Source organism: Pongo abelii, chromosome 6, assembly GCF_028885655.2.
Source record: "Pongo abelii isolate AG06213 chromosome 6, NHGRI_mPonAbe1-v2.0_pri, whole genome shotgun sequence".
Taxonomy (NCBI): Eukaryota; Metazoa; Chordata; class Mammalia; order Primates; family Hominidae; genus Pongo; species Pongo abelii.
Window position 1 is genome coordinate 144347265 of NC_071991.2, and position 20387 is coordinate 144367651.

The 20387-nt window shown below is 36.1% G+C and overlaps 1 protein-coding gene across 1 annotated transcript in view; it reads left to right on the forward strand.

The window, feature by feature from the left end:
- CNTNAP2 (contactin associated protein 2) overlaps positions 1 to 20387 on the forward strand; it is a 2266356-nt gene that overhangs the window by 637743 nt on the left and 1608226 nt on the right. The window contains 1 exon segment of the mRNA NM_001133793.1: positions 17814 to 17924. Within this exon segment, the coding sequence (NP_001127265.1) occupies positions 17814 to 17924 (111 nt within the window).

Sequence of the window (20387 nt, forward strand, 5' to 3'; positions counted from 1 at the left end):
AGTTGTACTACTGTAAGTACCCATGTCACTTTCTTGTGGCATTGACATCTCTAGTATAGCACTTGATAGTATATGGTAGGTATCTTTTCATATCTTTTCTAGACTCTCAAGTCTCATTAAGCAAGAGATGTTTATTATCTACACCACTCACCCACTTTTCAAATTCAATATATACACACGGGATTCCTATTGGTAGTAAGACTTTATTAACTTTGATTGAGTTATTGTTTCACCAAATCGAAAACTGAGGTTCCAAGATGTTAATAAATGTACCCAAGAATGCATATGAATGAGAAGTAGACCAAAATGCAAATGTAGGTCCCCTAATTCTAAATATCAGTTCTTTCTAAAATCTTGATCTTCCATCCTTTCCTGTTCTTAGCACATTTGAAATTATAGGTCTACACAGTATAAGAAACATTATTAAAATGAATACAGAAATATTTTTAAATAGTACTAAACATTTGTGTTATAACACGTATATATGTAATTTTTCAGAACTGCTTCCTAAATACAGGTCACAGGGCACTGCCTTGTGGTTATTTCTAATCCACCCCACAGTTCAATAACTCAGAATTGTAAAATGTGATCAAATAAAGTAATCATGATGCCAAATTCCCTTAAGGATGTATCATTTTTAAAAGTTTCTTAATATGAACATTGTGAGTCAGTGATTTAGATAGCTTTGAATATCAATTTTTTATGAAAAAGAACAAATGCGATGACATAAGCAGACAGTGATCCACTTGTGTTATGAAGGTAGCAGTAAATGGGTGACAATTTCTTGAAATCTGGATATGTTCAAATGAGCAGAGTTGGCAGCATGTCCTAGGCTTTTTTGACAAAGGAATGCAGTGTCATTATCTATTACTTTGATGATTTATCTACATCACAGTAACTGCTTCAAACCTAGAAAAAGGTAAAGGAGCAAAAAGAATTATTTTTCATCGTTTTGCTGTGAATCCATATCAACATTTAGGGGTCTGTTTTATAATGTTCCTTAAATAAGTTTAATTTCTTTATATAAGCAAGTGATAATTAAGTCAGCACCTTTTTGATAGTAAGGAATAAGCTCACTTTTAAAATTCTGTTCGCTCACAAACATTTCATGACATTATAGAATCCAGAAATGTCAGCTATAAAAGAGACCCCAAGGATGATGTTCATTTCTCCTGCTTTACAAATGGAGAAACTGAGATTCCACATGAATATGTCACTTGATCAAGAGAGTTGACAGCTAAATGGAAATTAGAATTTAAGTTTTCTAAATTCAGGTTCAGAGGCCGGCTTCAGTAAAAATGTAGGTGTTGGGAAAATAATAGAGTGGTTTCCATGAGATTGTAGCCATCTCTTCATTATTATGGTCATGAATATACATATCTCATTTATTTTTCACTGCTATGGCTCTATTTCTTATTTCAAAACATAAAAACAGCAACTTTTCTCATCTCTTGGTAGCTGTATGAAGTTTAGCAATACAGAACTCAGTGGACTGGGCCTTCTCCATTTCCTATTTATTTCTGATTACATTGTTTTCTCACGATGCATTTTGTTTTCCCATCTGGAATTCATTCTCTGGGAATCTCTTCTCTGAAAAAGCTTCAAAACCAAACAGTGTTTATTTGTTGTAATGACATTGCTTGCACTTTCATTCTGTGATATCTCCATTCAGAAATCTTTAATTGTTCCCAATTCCTTTCTAGATGGGATTGCAAATTCTCTGCTTAGCTTTCAAGGATCAGTACACTTTCAATCACTTTTTCTTAACACTTCCCAAAACCCACCTGGCATATTAATCAAACTGACTTTTTGTAGCCTCTGATTAGTCTCATTTCTGTACCTTTGCTTGTTTCTGTTTTCCTTTTTTCCTGCCAAAAAAGATGTAAGATCTCCTTTAAACTGTGAAAATCTCTAGATTGTAGTGCTTCTCTTCTCGTGCACTCCTGGCTGTGTGAACATAAAACATGGAAGAGGTTATTCCAGGTGTGGTGCTCAGCTGTCTGGGTGAGGCTTTGATCTCCTGAGTTCTGGTCTCTGCTTGCTGCTGTATTGGTGATTTTCATGCTGTTGATAAAGTCATACCACAGACTGGGCAATTTACAGAAGTAAGAACTTTAATGGACTCACAGTTCCACGTGGCTGGGGAGGTTATGCAATCACGGCAGAAGGTGAAAGGCACATCTCACATGGTGGCAGGCAAGAGAAGAGAGCTTGTGCAGGGAAACTCTCCTTTATAAAACCATCAGATCTTGTGATAGTTATTCATGGTCAAAAGAATAATGCAGGAAAGACCCACCCCATGATTCAACTACTTTCCACAGGGTCCCTCCAACAACAAGTGGAAATTGTGAGAGTTAAAATTCAAAATGAGATTTGGGGGGGACACAGCCAAATCATATCACTGCCTACACCTGACTTCCTTTCTGATTCTTCTTTCCTGATTAGAACTTTCAGGACTTGAATCTCTCCTCTCCTTGCCCTTTTAAAACCAGAGATAAGCTTCAACTTGCTTATTTCAAAAACCTCCTACTGACAAGCACTATCAATTTGCTACTCATCACTGGGGATGATGGCAAAAATGATCCAATCAATTTTCTGCCTTCAGTTCCATCTAAAATGAGTGCACACCCACATATATGTGTTGAAATGACTTATTTTGTTTTTGTTTTCTTTTGGGTTGGTATAGTTTTTTATTTTCATAAAATCCTTCTGAAAACAATTTTATTTAGAAATTAAACATTATCAATACTATATGTCAAGGCAAGCAACTTTCTTTGGAATATAATATATCCTAGAAATCAATGCAACATATTTTTATCTTTAGATTACCCCCAGATGCCCAGAGCATTTCTTTACTGGTGAAATACAGAACTCTTGGACTTGACACTGAGAGGAAGGGTCAGCAGTGACCTAAAAAGTATTTCTTCTTAAAATAAGGGAAATGTGTGTGCTTAAAGACAGAGACATTAGAAAGGGGAGGATGAACAGATTATATTTTTTAAAAAATGGTGAGGCCTGGCATGGTAATCCTGCCTGTAATCCCAACACTTTGGGATACTGAGATGGGCAGATCACCAGGTCAGAGATCAAGACCGTCCTGGCCAACATGGTGAAACCCCATCTCTACTAAAAATACAAAAAAAGTTGGCTAGGTGTGGTGGCACATGCCTGTAATCCCAGCTACTCAGGAGGCCGAGGCAGGAGAATGGCTTGAACCTGGGAGTCGGAGGTTGCAGTGAGCCGAGATCATGCCACAGCGCTCCATCCTGGCAACACAGTGAGACTCTGTCAAAAAAAAAAAAAAAAAAAAAAAGAGGGGCGGGGTGTGAGAGCAAGATCCCTCAGAAGTTATAAATGGATGGGCATTAGTGCATAGCTATCTTTCTTTTCCAGGTTACCCCTTATGGAAAAAGGTTCACAGTTACCATAACACCAATTAATAAAGCCATATTTGCTGGAAAAATCTTATTCAACAGCAAAGTATCACAGTAAGAGAAACGAAGCTTAGTAATTTAATATATAGATATAAAAATAAAACTTCGGTAGTTTTGCCTGATAGAAGGCCACTGAGTATCTTAAACGTCTTAGCGAGCTTTTACAAGTGCTCTAGCCCTTGCTTTCTGTTTTCTAGTTAAGCAAACTTTATTGCTTTACCCAGTGAGTTACAGAATCTATGGCTGGTAATTTTAATCAAAAATATGAGTTCAGTTAGATGTGAAGATACAGTCTTGGCATATGTTCTTAAATGAGTCAAACCTCCTATTTTAATAAATAAGGTAAATGAGCCCAAGTCCATATGTTATAGCCATTGCTCAGTGAATGACTACACACGCTATTCAGTCACCCACATAAGAAATCAGTAATTTTTGTCATTCTTCTTCCTATTAATTCTCACATCTGGTTGAAAAACAAATTCAGTCGCCTTCCATAGTATCTGTAACCACTGTCTTCTCTTGTCATTCCACTGCCGCTGCCTTCATTCACCTCTGTATCACTTCTAATTTACCTTTTTTTTTTTTTTTTGAGACAGGGTCTGGCTCTGTTGCCCAAGCTGCAATGCAGTGGCATAATCTCGACTCATTACAACCTCTGCCTCCTGGGTTCAAGCCATCCTCCCACCTTAGCCTCCTAAGTAGCTGGCATTACAGGCACACACCATCACGCCTGGCTAATTTTTGTATTTTTTGTAGAGATGGGTTTTCACCATGTTGCCCAGGCTGGTCTCAAACTCCTGAGCTCAAGCTGTCTGCCTGACTTGTCCTCCCAAAGTGCTGTGATTACAGATGTGAGCCACCACACCTGGAGACTTGTAATTTACACTGGTGTATAATAGTGTCCAAGTTTCTAGAACATTCCTCCAATAATGGCTCTACCACCCAGATGTCAATGTTTTGTTTCTTCTAAAATGCAGATATATCCATATCATGTAACTACCCCCAATGAAGGAGCCATTTCAGTGGTTTCTCAAGGCCTACAGAATATAATTCACATTTACTGTGTGACATTTACTAACCTGTGAAGTCTTGAATCAATGATACCTAGATTCAAACATAATAGGTATCCAATACAGATTTGTTGATAGAAAAATGAGAGTATGCCAAACAGGATCAAATGAATAAGATTATTCAGTTTGCCCTTGGCATTCCTTTTTGTTCATCTGTTCTGTAGATTCAATGATCGCCACCTTCCATACATCCACTGTGCATTCATTCTGGGCACCGGTCACTGTCCCATATGCCAAGAATACAGAAGCAAACAACACAACCCTTAGGTCCACCCTAATAGGATTAATAACTTATAGTAGAGTCAGATATTAAACAAGTTACTACACAGATGAATACAGAATTACTAATTGTCATAATTGCTGGAAGGAAGGAAGGAAGGAAGGAAGGAAAGTGTGTTCACTGAAAAGAGAGAGAAGCAGACTAAACTTAGTGTAAGTGATGGTGAACTCAGGGAAGCACTCACCTCCTGAGATTTGATGTAGGATGTGATCATTTATCCAAGAGAAAATTTGAAGAAGAACACTTTAGGCAGCGAGAACAACTGTGTTTGTTTTGTTGTTGTTGTTGTTTTTAAGTTTCTGTTTGTCTCATTCCTTCTCGAAGATGCTATATATTCCCATATTTACACTTTATTGTGATATTGACTCTGTTGACTGGAGTGCTCTTCTCTGTCATTTTATATGTAGTGAAATTGTTCTTATCACATCATGGTTTTTCTTTTAATATTAAAACTGTCCTTACCCCTTCAGGCAAAACTTACCTTGCCTCCTCCCTTTATTCACTCCTTTCAATTGCGATTATACCATTGCTTATAGCTAACTGGGTAATTTATTTTTCTCTAGAAGACAAGCCTTGTAGAAGGGGATACAACTTCTTTATTCTATTCAATAGTAGGTCCTCCGTGTTATTGAAGACATGAGGAGAAATGAATTCAGATTACTGGGAGACAAAGGGGAATATTTTTCAAGTCGCCACTTCAAAGGATAGTATGTGACTCAAAATCTAAATATATTTAAGAAAGATATGGTTAAATAAATTAATGCCAGATTAACAGAAATTAAAATAAATGAATATTATTTTAATATAGATCCTTACATTTTTTAAGAGAAATTTATACCCAGGGGACTAAATATTCTCCAACTTATTTTCCTTGTTCATTAGAGACAAAAAGTTGATTTGGATTACTTAGAATTAAAACCTATTGTGACAGACCTTATATAGAAATTTTAATAGAATCATGTCTAGATAGAAAATAACACAGTTTACATTAAACTTCCACTTTCATTACAACAAACTTGGCAACATATCACATTTTCTCTTGTTGTGGGCTTCCATTCTTTGAATGTTACTGAAACCCAGTTCCTAAGAATCCCTGGCCGAGCATGGTGGCTCACGTCTGTAATCCCAGCACTTTGAGGGGCTGAGGAGGGAAGATGATGAAGTCAAGAGTTCGAGACCAGCCTGGCCAACATGGTGAAACCCTGTCTCTACTAAGAGTACAAAAATTAGCCTGACGTGGTGGCACATGACTGTAATCCCAGCTACTTGGGAGGCTGAGGCAGGAGAATTGCTTGAACCCAGGAAGCAGAGGTTGCAGTGAGCTGAGATCGTGCCACTGCACTCTAGCCTGAGTGACAGAACAAGACTCCATCTAGGGAAAACAAAAAAACAAACAAAAAAAGAATCCCTGTAGTAGTCTGTTCTCACACTGCAAAAAGAGACATGCCCGTGCCTGGGTAACTCATAAAGCAAAAAGGTTTAACGGACTTACAGTTCCACATGGCTGGGGAGGCCTCATAATCATCGTGGAAGGCAGAGGAGGAGCAAAGTCATGTCTTATGTGGTGGCAGGCAAGGTAGCGTGTACAGGGGAACTCCCCTTTATAAAACCTGCAGATTTCATGAGACTTATTTACTATCATAAGAACCGCACAGGAAAGACCTGCCTTCATGATTCAATTACCTCCAACTGGGTCCCTCCCACGACATGCAGGAATTATGGGAGCTACAATTCAGATGCCATTTGGGTGAGGACACAGCTGAACCATATCAATCCCCTACAAAGCCCAGCAAAGTTGGCTTCCATCCCAGTCTTCTGCAGTCTCTCTGGCCACTTTCCTTCCTGTTTACCTCATGCTTCTTCTCCATCCTCACTGGCCTCCTAGGACCCTTGAACATACCCACCTTGTTCCTGCTCCTGAGCCTTTTGACTTGGGTTTGTTGTGCTAGAATTACTACTCCACAGATATCAGATAACCCTATGGCTTGTTCTCTCTTTTCCATTAAGTTCTGCTAAAAATGATACCTTATCAATAAGGCCTTCTAAAACCTCTAATTTCAAGGATATTTGTCCATTCACCCATACTCCTCATCTTCCTGTCATGCCCTATTTTCCCTATAATTAACACCGTCTGAAATACTGTGTATTTTTTTTTATTATTTACTATAATATGAAACTCTACGTTGTTCACTCTTGTCCCCCAACTGTAGGCACTCTATAAATCATCATTGAAGGAAATGCATATTATCTTTGCACGCAGCATCACTGGGTAGTTAATACTATTTGTTTTTCAAATGTTATCAAATCAATATATGTTAATTGAAGAACATTTCCAAGCTGTAGAAAATAGAAGAAAATGAAAGTCAACAATTATCTAGCAATCAATACAGTACCATGATTGACATTTTGGTTTATATATTCTTTCAGTCATTCCTTTACCTATAAATATCTATTTCATAAAATGAAGATCATATTATAAATACTGTTTTATAGACTACTTTTGTAGCCTATCATGCCATAAACATTTGTCAATTGATTAAGGATTTTTCTACAGCTTCACCCTTACTGGCTCTATAGTGCTCCATTGTTCACTCTGTACCTCTTGAATGCGTGGCTAATCTGAAGTTACTTAAGCCAAGTACACTGGGAAAATGCTTACCTACAGCACTTAGTTATTTAAAGCTAAGTGGGTTAAGTAGTCTAGGAAATAGACTTGGTTGTCAATAAGTACATTGCTTATTGTTAAATACTAACTTTCAGTTAACCAGTTAATGAAACCAGAGAGTCAAAAATTGCAGCATTTACCAGTGGACCAATAAATTACAATTCAAATGAGCCCTGTCCTAAGGAAGATTGTCAATCAAAGCTTTAAGAGTACTCAAGTTCATTTAGTCATATTGCAATTGACCTTGACAGTCTTCAGCTTATTGGTTTATTAAAAGTTCTAGGTAGCTCGACCTTCTTATGAGGCTGTAGAATTTGAGTTAAAAAAAGAAAAGTCTACTGTCACCACTGTGTTAGAGATTAAAACCTCTGCCTAGCTCCTGGGTGGTGATTCAATTTTTGAATACTATTTCCTTTTGTTGCATGAAGTTATGAACTTAGAACTTCAATTTGTTTTCCAGATTACAGCAAGGGTAAAAATTGTTTTTTATTATTTTGTGTTGTAGAGATTTTTTTTTCTTTTAAATTAGAAGATCAACTTCGAGGAGACAAAAGCTTAATTTTTAAAAAAAGCCTCACAAATCTATTTCATTTCTAGTATATTACAGTTTCAGTAGATAATTTGAAACTGATTAATCTGTTATACCATCTGTCGGAAATATGCTGCAGCTGTTAAATGTCCAGCAGAATTTGAACTACGTCTCGAAGTAATTTGCCCTTGGTACATGCAGACCAGACAATTTTGTATTTGATTTACAACCAAGATTCCTCCAAACACGACTGATTTTCTAGCTACACTACTTTCATTTCATTATTATTTTTAAACATAGCTATTAGACAAACCAAAAAAAGAAAATGAAAGAAATCTGAACTAATTTTTAAGATTAAAAATATTGAATGTATTCATTGCCATAAACTATTAAAATTGCATTGATTGTGTTCAATATTTTTCAAAATATATGAAGAGTTCCTATGGTATGCTCTACATTCTGCATATTGGGAAAGAAAAGAAGTTCTCTTTCTCAAGAGAGGATCATCGGCAGAGAAAGCATATAAACCAATATTGATCACAATAGATTTTCAGTGATACAGAATGAAAATATTATATTAGGAACACCAAAGTCTTATGTTCTTTTTAAGACTAAAAGTAGATGTAAAAGAGCTAACTGACAATAGTCGATAGTTTCAAGTCTCAAAAAACTCATTTGCTGTAGCCAAGATATTTAAAAAGTTGTAGAGTCATGTACTGTACTGATAAGTTAGACAAACCCTCTATATAATTCAGGGGTTCCAAATTACGAGTCATTTTAAGTTGTTGAAGATCAGAGATGGTATTTCTTATGTGGGATACAGTGAAGTAGATCTATATGTAAGATCATGGGATGAAGCCATTTCTCTTTTGCAATGCAGATTTTAAAATGGAAAATACAAAAATACATCTTAGAAGCTAAACAGATGAAGTGAATACATCTCAATAGTCAAAACTAGGAAGCACTTTGCCTTGCTTGCTTTTAGATGGATTTATTTCTTATCATTGTCAGTAATTCATTGATTCAACAGCTCTCTGCAAGGTTGTGCTATGCTGCATGACAGATTTTGAGGCTCTGGGAATACAGAGTGGACAAGTCAGGCACCTGCCTTCGTCTCATGGTATTTACAGTCCATTAAACAAGAAAAGTAATAAACAAATTTAAAAAAAACCCAGATAATTTCAGATTGTGGTGGGTACTGTGAAACAAAACAAGACAGTGTGATAAAATAGCAAGCAATGTCTCAATGAAGACAGAAATTGAGTTGGTTAATTTAGGTGAACTGGTCAGAAAAAGTGAAGGTGGTATTTGCATCAGAATCAGAGTGGAAAGGAACCAGCTCTTTTAAACCTGGTAGAGAGAATTTTAGCTGGACAGCAGAGAGGATGGAAAGGCCTTTGAGCAAGGGTGTGCTTGGTATGTATGAAAGACAGAGAAGAGTGAATCTAGAGCTTAGTGACCCAGAGAAGGAGTGAAATAAAATAGCGCCAGAGATATATTCAGGGCCAGACCATCTCGGGCCCAGTGAAGCTTGGATTTTATACTAAATAAGAGGGGAAGCCATCAGGAAGTCTTCAGGGCATGGCAAAATCTGATGTCCAGTTTTAAAAAATCCATCTGGCAACTGCGAAGAAAATGGATTGTAAGGAGATAAAGATTGAAGCAGGAAATAAGTGCCCAATAAATATTTATTGAATGAATAAATGAAATAAAGTTGATGTATTTTGCTGAGGCTATTCAATGTAGGCATATCCATTAAATTGCTGATTATATATGGGTTTCTCTGAGAACATCTATTTAAAACTGTAGAAACCTCTTTCAGTTAAAAGATGTGGGTCTGATTTGGCACACAAAATATTGAAATTGCTGCAATATTATTATATAGGGTAACATTTCATGTAAATTCTTAGAATCAAAATGAAAGGTGGTGAGAACAATTTGACAATTTCAGTATTATTAGGTCTGTGTAGCCCAGTGCAACATATACCATTTTACCTGAAGTCACTATAGAAACCATTTGTCCCAGAAAACTAGACTTCAAAAGCACAGGCCTTAGAATCAGGTACAATTTGGCCTTTGTCCTGACTTTAATATCTTTTAGCTGTGAGATCTGAAGGCTCCTCATCTATAAAATGGTAATACTACCCATCTCAGTGGGTTACTGTGATAACTCAATGAGATGACCCACTCAAAATATTTACTTGCCTAACACATAAGTGTTCAATAAATGATTGCTATTACTATCAATTGATTTCCTGATTGTGGTTTAATGATCTCTGCCATCTGTATATTCATCAAGGTCCAAATTGGAAGGATTGAGATGGGAGGTGGGAAGGCTGCCTCATTCGCACTCACCCCTATAATGCCTGTGGTAGCACACTGGGCTTTGTCTCATTAAATGGAAAATGAAATAGAAGAGTAAATTAGGTCACCTCCATCTAGTAGGAAACAAGAGATATAGTAAAAAGAAAAAAGGAAGGCAGATCAATTTATTGTATTCACTTAGGAATTTTCGCTGTGTGTCAGAGAAGTTATGTCCAATCAGTTGATTTCATTCCAATTCCATTATCTTTAGCTTTTTCCTAAATTAGCATTTGATGACAAACTAATTGTACTTCTCTTCATGGTCCTTCTGTTGGATAAGTTCTTTTGTGAACTTATTTGTAGACTCTATGAGAAAATAATTAATTCTCAATGCGATTATATGACCTGTTTTAGCAATGACCTAGCACTCTAGTATTTTCTGTGCAAAGTTAGTTACTTCTGCCACACAGAGCCTAATATAAATAATGAAAGATTTCTAATATAAAATGAAATACATAAAATGAGGCTATATTTGTATGGGAATTTCTATGGTCAGTAAGCGAAAAAGTATGTTAAAGATCAGATTGTAAATGTTTTTTGTTTGTTTATTTGCATGCATATCTAAATATCCGTTATGTTAAATGTTGCATCTGTGTATATGTACTATGAAGACTAGTAATAGCGATGACTTCTATAGATTATTAGACTAGTAATAGCGATGATTTCTATGGATTATTAGGGTTCTTTCTTTAACTGTATCGTATGAAATTCTACAGGAGCAAGAGAAAGATGTATCTTATTTTCAATAGCAAAGAGTAGTCCAGGGAAGCTGGAGCAAGAGATACACAAAAGCAATATATGAACCATAAAAATGGGAGGAAAATACGATATAAGTGAAGATATATAAGAGAGATTGAGTAGCAGTCAATGGGTTCTTTGCCCTAAGAAGGAGCATACATTTTTATAGCGTACTTCTATAACTCTGAATGTTTAACCATTTATTTTATATTGTTATGATTTAAAAATCTAGAACAACTGGGTCAAAACAGGAAAAGGACTTTTGTAATAATGGAAAAACTAAGGAAACTGTGGGTTAAACTGATAGGATTAAACAAGTTGCCCAAATTTATGTTGCTAGGAATAAAATCTAAATATTTTGACTCTAAGGAGCATGCTGCTACCTCTGAAAGTCACGCCTTTCACCAAAAAATATTAATTATACAAAGTTAATTTTAAAAAACTTGACCCTCAACTAAGTCTAAAAATTATTATAAAAATTGGAAGAGAATATCATATTCTGTTTCCTGTACTTTCCATATGTTATTAAAGAAAAATGTGATATATGAAAGTTAGAAAATGTAAAATATAAATTAAATTTAGACAAAATTTGGCTTGCAGACATCAGGAGTAATTTAAGAAGCTCTGGCCAAACCTCCAAACAAACTTGCCTTCTGCTTCCCATCCTGCCTTGTTCCTTATGACTAAAACGATCTTGAATTACAAGCTGAATGACCAGCTCTTCTATGGCTTCCCAAGTGGCACAGCAGTTCTTCAAGCGGTCTTTTGCCTTCCCCCCTGATGTCCATTTCAGTGTCTGGTGTCCCATCTCAGTGCTCCAGGACTACATCTTGCCTTCTGCTCCTGAGTGTCCCAATGTTGTGTACCCTCCCACATTTCTGACCGTCATTAGTTATTGCATTAACTAGGGACCCTGAAATGGACATCGGGGTAGATAAAAGACCTCTTGGAGGAACTGCTATGCTACTGATGATGGAAAGGAATAGTCATAACACATGATGCAGGGTAAATGTGCAGGTAGAGATAGAGTAGCTCCAACTTCAAAAGGTAGAAGTTAAATGTATACATAAGACCACAGAGTGATGTGTTCAACCCAGAATGTGCCTTTTGCCATGGAATTTTTCCTAATATAAAAATGAGGAAGTTATTGCTAGAATTTCTGTTCAGCTAGCACTGTCTCATTCTTGAGTCATTTGTTGTTTTTAGTTGTTTTCCTCCATTAGGCTTATGTTACCAAATGGGTCATATAAAACATCTATTTGAAGTGTTATAGCTTAAACATATATTGTTTTGTGAAAATTTTTCAGACATTATATTTAAGCAGAGATGCATTTGAAAACCATACTTTTGTGTCAATTACATATATTCTGAAGTCCTTTAATCTTGTAAACTCCTGCCAGTATCCCTTGCCAATAGCCAAACCTCTCAGCCGTATCTTTTAGGTAAAGGTCAACAGCTATTTCGTGTCTATTTGCCAATAATTTCCTCTGCTCCAGCTTGAGTTAGTACAGAATTCTTATAGCCAGTCTGCCTTCATGATTGACTGAAATTGTGTGAAAATAAAACTCAAGGCCCATCTGCTCTTCTAGTTTTCATCCAAGATTCCCTGGAAGGGAAGTACACTGGAGACCAAATATTTGCCATTGCTGTGTATGGCTATAGTTTTGGAAGACATCCCAGTATGGGAAAACACAATACTGGATTATTTCAAATGTTAGTTCTCTTTTTCTCTCTCTCCTTCCCTCCTTTACTATTATATAAAAATTCTAACTTCCTCCAGGGATTTGCCTGATTTCCTAGTATTTAATGTCTGCAGGAGATTGAGATACATGTTTTAGCACAACAATAAAGCAGACTTTTTAGAACGCATAATGAGTAATAACCATTATTACAGTTGGAAATAAAAATGGATAGTATATTGTAATAGTCAGTATGGCAATATGTGCTTGCATGGAGTGCTGCTACAACCATCTCTGGGAAATTTCAAATTCATTGTGGGCTCTTTCATGTTGCTTGAGGTGTTCCCTCTTTCTAAAATTTCCTTAACCCTCTTTCTACCTATCTGTAGTCTCTAATTTCTTCAGATTCTATTCATTATTTGTATGGCATCTGACACTCTAAGTAATCATTAATCATTCTGATTCCTAAGTTCCTTCATATTTGTTATACTGGATAAAAGTTTCGGAAACTTACTCTGTAAAAGCTCAGATAGTAAATTGTTCAGTTTTGTGGGCCATATGATATCCATTGCAATATTCTACTGCTGTGTGAAGCCATCAGAGACAATACATAAATGCATGATGTGTAACTGTGCTCCAATAAAACTTTACTTACAAAAGCAATCTGTGGGCTGCATTGGGCCTGCAGGCCATAGTTTGCTAACTCTTGGTGGTTAACACTATTTTGGGGTTTTCAGAGCTTGAGAGAAACTTAGTTAAATTTCCTCATATTACTTGTGTGTCACCTGTAGGAAAGGGGTTCATTGACATATTCAAGGTCACACGTTTATGATGGAGCCAGGTCTAATGAGCAACTCAACTAACAACAACCCTACATTTCTAATTTATATGTGACTTTTAGTATTTGATTTTATTCTATTTAGCATTGAAATTTAAACCATTTTGTATTACTCTTTTGTTGCTTCATGTTTAATTCCTTTTTGTGGATTCATTTATTACTGCCACTTATGGAGGAATACACCATATATTTGTATGTATGTGTGTGCATATATACAAATGGAATGTAGCGAAGTGGAATTATATATATATATACACACACACACACACACACACACATAATCTGCCTGAAGTAGTGAAAACAGCAAAATGCGGTGTAAGATCTCAATAAATATTCGTGATTAATGTCCTCCAGGAAAAAATATAGTAATTGTTGCATATTTTAGCTTATAATATGATTATAGATTATGTTTTAATTTGGGAGAATGTAAGATTGCTGGTGCTTTACATTCTGATAATAATTTTGCAGTCACCTTTAAAAAAAATTGCTTATTTGCCCTGATCTTTACTAATCTCAATTTAATTCTAATTATTATTATTCTGAATAATTACATAATTTTTTCAAATTATTACTTTAATTTTTAAATTTTTAAAAATTGATTTTTATTTGATTTTTTAAATAAGTAAAAAATGTAAAATTTGGTACTCAGATGATCAATTGGTTACAGAAGCCAATTTGTTTAATGTAATAACTCTAAATTATATTATGGTTTTATAAATGCTACATATAAATTCTAAATTTAAATTAGCTATTGGATCATTTAATCAGTTATCAACTTAGTTTAATTACATTCAACGCAACCATATCTATGCATTGGATATTCACTCTTAGAAAATGTGTCATGCATTATTATCAAGTATGAGCTAGCCCGATTGAGCAGGTATGAACTAGATAACGTTTCTCCTAGCGTGATCCTGCAGATTTCTAACGTGGCTTTCTTCCTCATTTTCTTCATATTTCTACTCAAATGCTACCTGATCATTTTGTCAAGTCTTTCCTTGAGAAGGCAGCATAAAATAGCAATTCTCTTCCTCTCCACCTCACCCCCAAACTCCCTGCCCACTGTTTTATATTTAATGTTCCTTCTTAGTATTAATTACCATAGCATACTGTAAATTTACATTTTTTCGTTGGCATGTTTCTTCCCACAAAAACATAAGCTCTACAAGGGCAGGGCATTGTTAATTTCACCTTCAACGGCACTTCAGTGCTTGGCAGTTGATGCATATTTAAATGAATGAAATGAACACGAGTGAATGTTAGCATATTTCTAATATAATGGGAACATTAGAAGGAATGTTTACTCCAATTAAAGGCAACACTTATCTCAAAAATTATAAAAAGTTATAATCAAATGTATCAGAAAGTAGGAAAATCAAGGATGTATGTTTGTGCTCACTTACAGCTAAACAGAAGTAGATGTTTTCGATTAATATGAAACCCGTTACTTTAGATGATAGCTTTGTAAATTGATACTTTTAAAACAAATTTTATGTTCTTTTCATTCTTTTACATTTCACTTTCTGGGGAACTTATTTATATACACATGCCATATTTCCCAGAGGCACTTGCAGTATAACTAAGAAAAATAAGCAATTTTACAAATATTATATGAAGATGGATTTGTCCATTTTAATTTCCAATTTGTATACAATTGAGTGGTGAGATAATAAATAATAATTCATTTCTCCAGTATCATTGGGGACTTCGCTTAAGTGAATTTACAAGAAAATTAGTTTATTTTTTCTGTTGCTAAAATTTTTTTTGCTTATAGATTTGAGAGAGAAACCATTTTTGAATATATAGAGAAACATTTTCTGTTTTATTAAACAGAGTTCTGAGCATAAACATTTGTGGGGAATTTAAGACCATCATTCTAAAAATTAAGTGTTGTGGCATGTTATAATATGAGATCATGCTTCCAGACTCTTTGAGGTTCATTGGGTTTAGTACACTCATTCATTTATCCTACAAATGTTTTTAGAGTACGTGCCAAGTGCCATTGTTCAGATCACTGGAGAGTAAGCATTAGGCCAACTAAAACTTCATTTCAGATAGAGCTTTCTGTTTAGTGGGAGAGAAAGACAACAAAACAATTAAATGAGTAACAACATAACATATCAGGTGGTGCTATGTGTTATGACAGAAATCAAGCAGGGTGTGGATACAGAGACTGATGGCAACAAAACGCTGGGTGAACTAGCAAACCCTGTCCTCAGTGGCAAAGGTGACATTGAGCAGAGACCTGTGACAAGAGAGGATACTTGAAGTAGTAATTGCAAAGTCTTACAGCAGGGGTAGGATTGTTTTTAAAGGAAGAGGAGGGGACAGGCGCGGTTGCTCACACCTTTAATCCCAGCACTTTGGGAGGCCGAGGCGAGCAGATCATGAGGTCAGCAGATCTAGACCATCTTGGCTAACATGGTGAAACCCCATCTCTACTGAAAATACAAAAATAAAATAGTTGTATTTGGTGGCACACGCCTGTAACCCCAGCTACTCGGGAGGCTGAGGCAGGTGAATCGCTTGAACCCGGGAGGCAGAGGTAGCAGTGAGCCGAGCTGGCGCCACTGCACTCCAGCCTGGGCGACAGAGCGACACTCAGTCTCAAATAAAAAGAAAAAAGAAAAAAAAAAAAAGAAGAGGAAAGGGGCCATGGTGGCTAGACAGGAGTAGACAAGGACATGGGGAAAGAGAGAAGACTAGTGTTGTGGCCATCATAGGCCACTGCGTGGTGGGGTAGCAGGGGTTGGGCAGGGGGACTTCAAACAGTACGCCGAGTTGAGAGCAGGAGCCAGAGAACATTTTGTGTACTGCAGCCACACGTTCACTTACAGTTTAAAAAGTGTTTGTTCAGCTGCTGCCGGCAAAACTATAGCAGAGTGAGAGAGGAAGCCGGAAGACCACACAGTCTTTTGTAACAGTGATCTCTGGAAGCTGTATGTGCCCGATCTGTAGCTATGGAGTTGAAACGAGGCAGTAGGATTTGGAACATGCCAGTATCTGAAGACATAGCCCTCCATGCCATCTCCCAGAGAGGGAGGGTAGACTCAGAACAGTCCTGGCCACGTTAACATTAGAAGCACTTAGGCATTGGCAAAATGAGAAAGATCCATCAAAGGAATCAGAGAGCAAGCAGCTAATGAGAAAAAAGAGAAAAAAAATGTTAATGACATTATAAAAGCCAAGTGCAGAAAGTGTTACAAATAGAATTGAGGTATCGCCTGGTTTCAGTGCAGTTGATTGGTTGAGTATGATGGGAACTGATTAATTTTTCTGTCAGTAATAATTTTCTAGTTGATGATTACTCTGTCTTTACTTGCTGATGTCTAGTTCGTTCTTTCTTTGATTTTTGAGACGGAGTTTCGCTGTTGTTGCCCAGGCTGGAGTGCAGTGGCGCGATCTTGGCTCACCGCAACCTCCGCCCCCCAGGTTCAAGCAATTCTCCTGCCTCAGCCTCCCGAGTAGCTGGGATTACAGGCATGCACCACCATGTCCGGTTAATTTAGCATTTTTAGTAGAGACCGGGTTTCTCCTGTTGGTCAGGCTGGTCAGGCTGGTCTTGAACTCCCGACCTCAGGTGATCCACCCGCCTCGGCATCCCAAAGTGCTGGGATTACAGGCATGAGTCACCACTCCCGGCCTCTTTATTCTAGTAGGAACATGTAACATGAGATCTGCCTTGATAAGTGTTCAGTATTATCTAGAGGTATAATATTGCATACCAGATCTCCAGAACTTAGTCATCTCGCATAACTGAAATTTTATACATGTTGGTTAGCAACTCCCCATTTCTTGGTCTTTTGGCTTTGGTAGGAGCCCTTTTTGTCTTTCCTCCTCCAACCTTATTAATTCTAGTTCTCTGTTCCTATAATGTATAAATACCTGAAGATTTCCAGGAGATGCCAGATACTAAAGCTTATTACAGGAAGAAGCTCAATTTTACTCATGATTCTCAGATAGCAAGACTGAGGTGAAGTCCTTCGGAGTAATGCACTTTGCTATGGTTTTCCATTTGAATATCAGGGTTATATAAACTGTTCCTGTGTTATATTATATTTAGGATAACAGAATTGCCTGAATTCCTTTGCTAAATATTGTTTCAAAGATATATAAAAGACATAACAGATTCAATGATTTTTTAACCAACACATACCAATCATTATTTAGAAATTGTTGTTGAGTGTCTCTCTCCCTCTCTGTCTTTTGTTTTCAGAAAAATGTGATGAGCCACTTGTCTCTGGACTCCCCCATGGGGCTTTCAGCAGCTCCTCTTCCATCTCTGGTAGCTATTCTCCCGGCTATGCCAAGATAAACAAGAGAGGAGGTAAGCCAAATTTTGATTCTTTTATCAATAAACATGTTAAATAAGAACATGTTATATTTATAGCCATATATATATAAAATCACACAACAGATGTTGGCAGACACCAGAAATCACTCTTGCCACTTCTATTAAAAGATCCATAGATGCCATTAACCTCTCATGTAATCTCCACATTGGAATAACATAGGAAAACTTAGGCTGGAAGTTAGAGATAGTACGTCAAAAAGGAAGACGTTTTGAAGTTGCCTGGGATAATAAAGTCAAAATGGCATAAACGTTTAGAGTTAAAATTCCTATTAATCAGAAAGTCATTTAGAAAGATGTAAAAAAGAATTGACTCCCAAAATGCGTACAGTGTATTAAAAACAGCACTTTGTATTTACTGTATATTAATGTAAAACATTAGTTCCTATTGAAAATGCAAATGCCCCTTGTAATTTTTCCTCCGGTACCCAGAGTGTAGCTCTATTATAAAATCTGTGTTAAAAAATAGTTAGATGTGTGCAACTACAACTTGAATTCTTGACCTTAAATCATGGTATTTGTTAGTAAATGGCAGTTTCAAATTTTCTAGCAATTCACTGAGAGTAAAAGAATATAGTTAAGGACAGAGGCAAAAAACTCTTTTGCTTCAAAGGAACACTGGTACAAATATCAGCAAATGGCAACTTAAAAAGGAAAGAAACAATATTATCTTAGATAAATATGAATCAACAAAGACCATGATGTTTAATTCAGTAAAACAGGAATGGTGGTTGACAGGGGCTTCGGTGGAGAGGGAGAAAAAATGGAGATATCTGTTAAAAGACACAAAGTTTTAGTTAGACAAGATGAATAAGTTTTGGATATCTATTATGTAGCATGGTGACTATAGTTAATAATATGTTGCAAGCTTGAAAATCGCTAAAATAACAGCTTTTAAGTGGTCTCATCATTTACAAAAAATAACTGTGTTGTGATGGACATGTTAATTATCTTGAGTTAATTATTTCACAATACATATATCAAAACACCATGTTGTATACTATAAATATATAAATTTTTTGTGACTGCACCTTAATAAAGCTAAAGGAAAATAAGAAATGTGAAATCATAAAACAATCTAGAATCAACCAATTCTAGAAATAAAAAAAAAGGGAATGAATATAGGAGGAAGCAAGAAAGGGAAGAAGGGAGGGAAGGAGAAAGGGAGGGAGGGAGGAAGGAAGAAAGGAAGGAAGGAAGGAAACAAAGATGAAAAAAGAAAGCAGGAGGAAACCCAAAAGAAGAACAAGAAGAAGGAAAAATAAAGAGAGGAAGAAAAAATATTGTATCAGAAAAGAAAGGCATATCAGATTTAGAAAGACCAAAAAAGAGAAGAAAATAGATAGGAAAAAGCTAGCCTAGTGTATACAGAATAATATACAAGGTATTCACAGATGTATGAAGAGGTCTCAGTCAGTAAAAAGACTTGGTGAAAGAGTGATACACAAGCAAAGGTAGAGGAACATAACAAAAATGCAGTTTTAATGTAATATTAGTATAAATTAGCTCATTTTTATAACCTGATATTCATCAGGCTATGGACATGAGAGAGTTGTTGAGTTACTATAAGTTATCAAAAATTCTGCATAAAGATGTTGAAGTAATATAAATTGTAATTTATTTCTCTCTCATAAAAGTCATTGGAAACAACTAAAACAACGAATATAGACAGAAAAACATGAAACAAGGGACTGGCCATACCCAAATGGTAATTATGATACAGATCTTCCCAGTACTAGGAAATCTAGGACAAATTATGAAAAAGAGATACCATATAATTCTAGGTCCCAAGAGAACGGACTGTTCCCCTAAAAGAAGTGCAATAATACCGAGAGACATAAAGGACCTGTGAGGTATGGAAGCAGAGTCAGAAAATGTTACTTTCAAAAGTTTTGAGTGAAAATATGACTGAAGAAGATGATTTGCTTAGTAAATTTGGGCGAGTCAGGTTCTATCATGCAAACAGCACTTCAGGAATACAAATGAGACAATCTAGTCACCAATGAGAAAATTGAAAGTGCACAATAAAGAAATTGTGGCCACATGACTGGTGTTGAGCAAGGAACCTATTTCCATATAAGACCTCGACTAAACAATGTAGGAGCTGTAGTTGTAGGAGAGAGTATGAATGTTATAGGCACAGAAATGTAAAAGTGTCAATTATGGGAATTAGAGAGATGTGGGTATTTTTTCTTGCTAACCTTTCAGAGTAGCAGGCTACCAGATGCTGAAACTTCAGGTACAAATTTATTCTGCCTTTGATTTTTTTATGGGAATTAACAACCTTTAGAAAAAAAAAATATATAAGTTTTTTGTTCTCATTTAATTCTAGAAAAGTTAAATTATTTTTTCTTTGTTTTAACATAATACAAGTTACCACTTTACATCATTTAGAGCTACTTATGTATTTATCTACTCATATAGAGAGTCAGATATCTG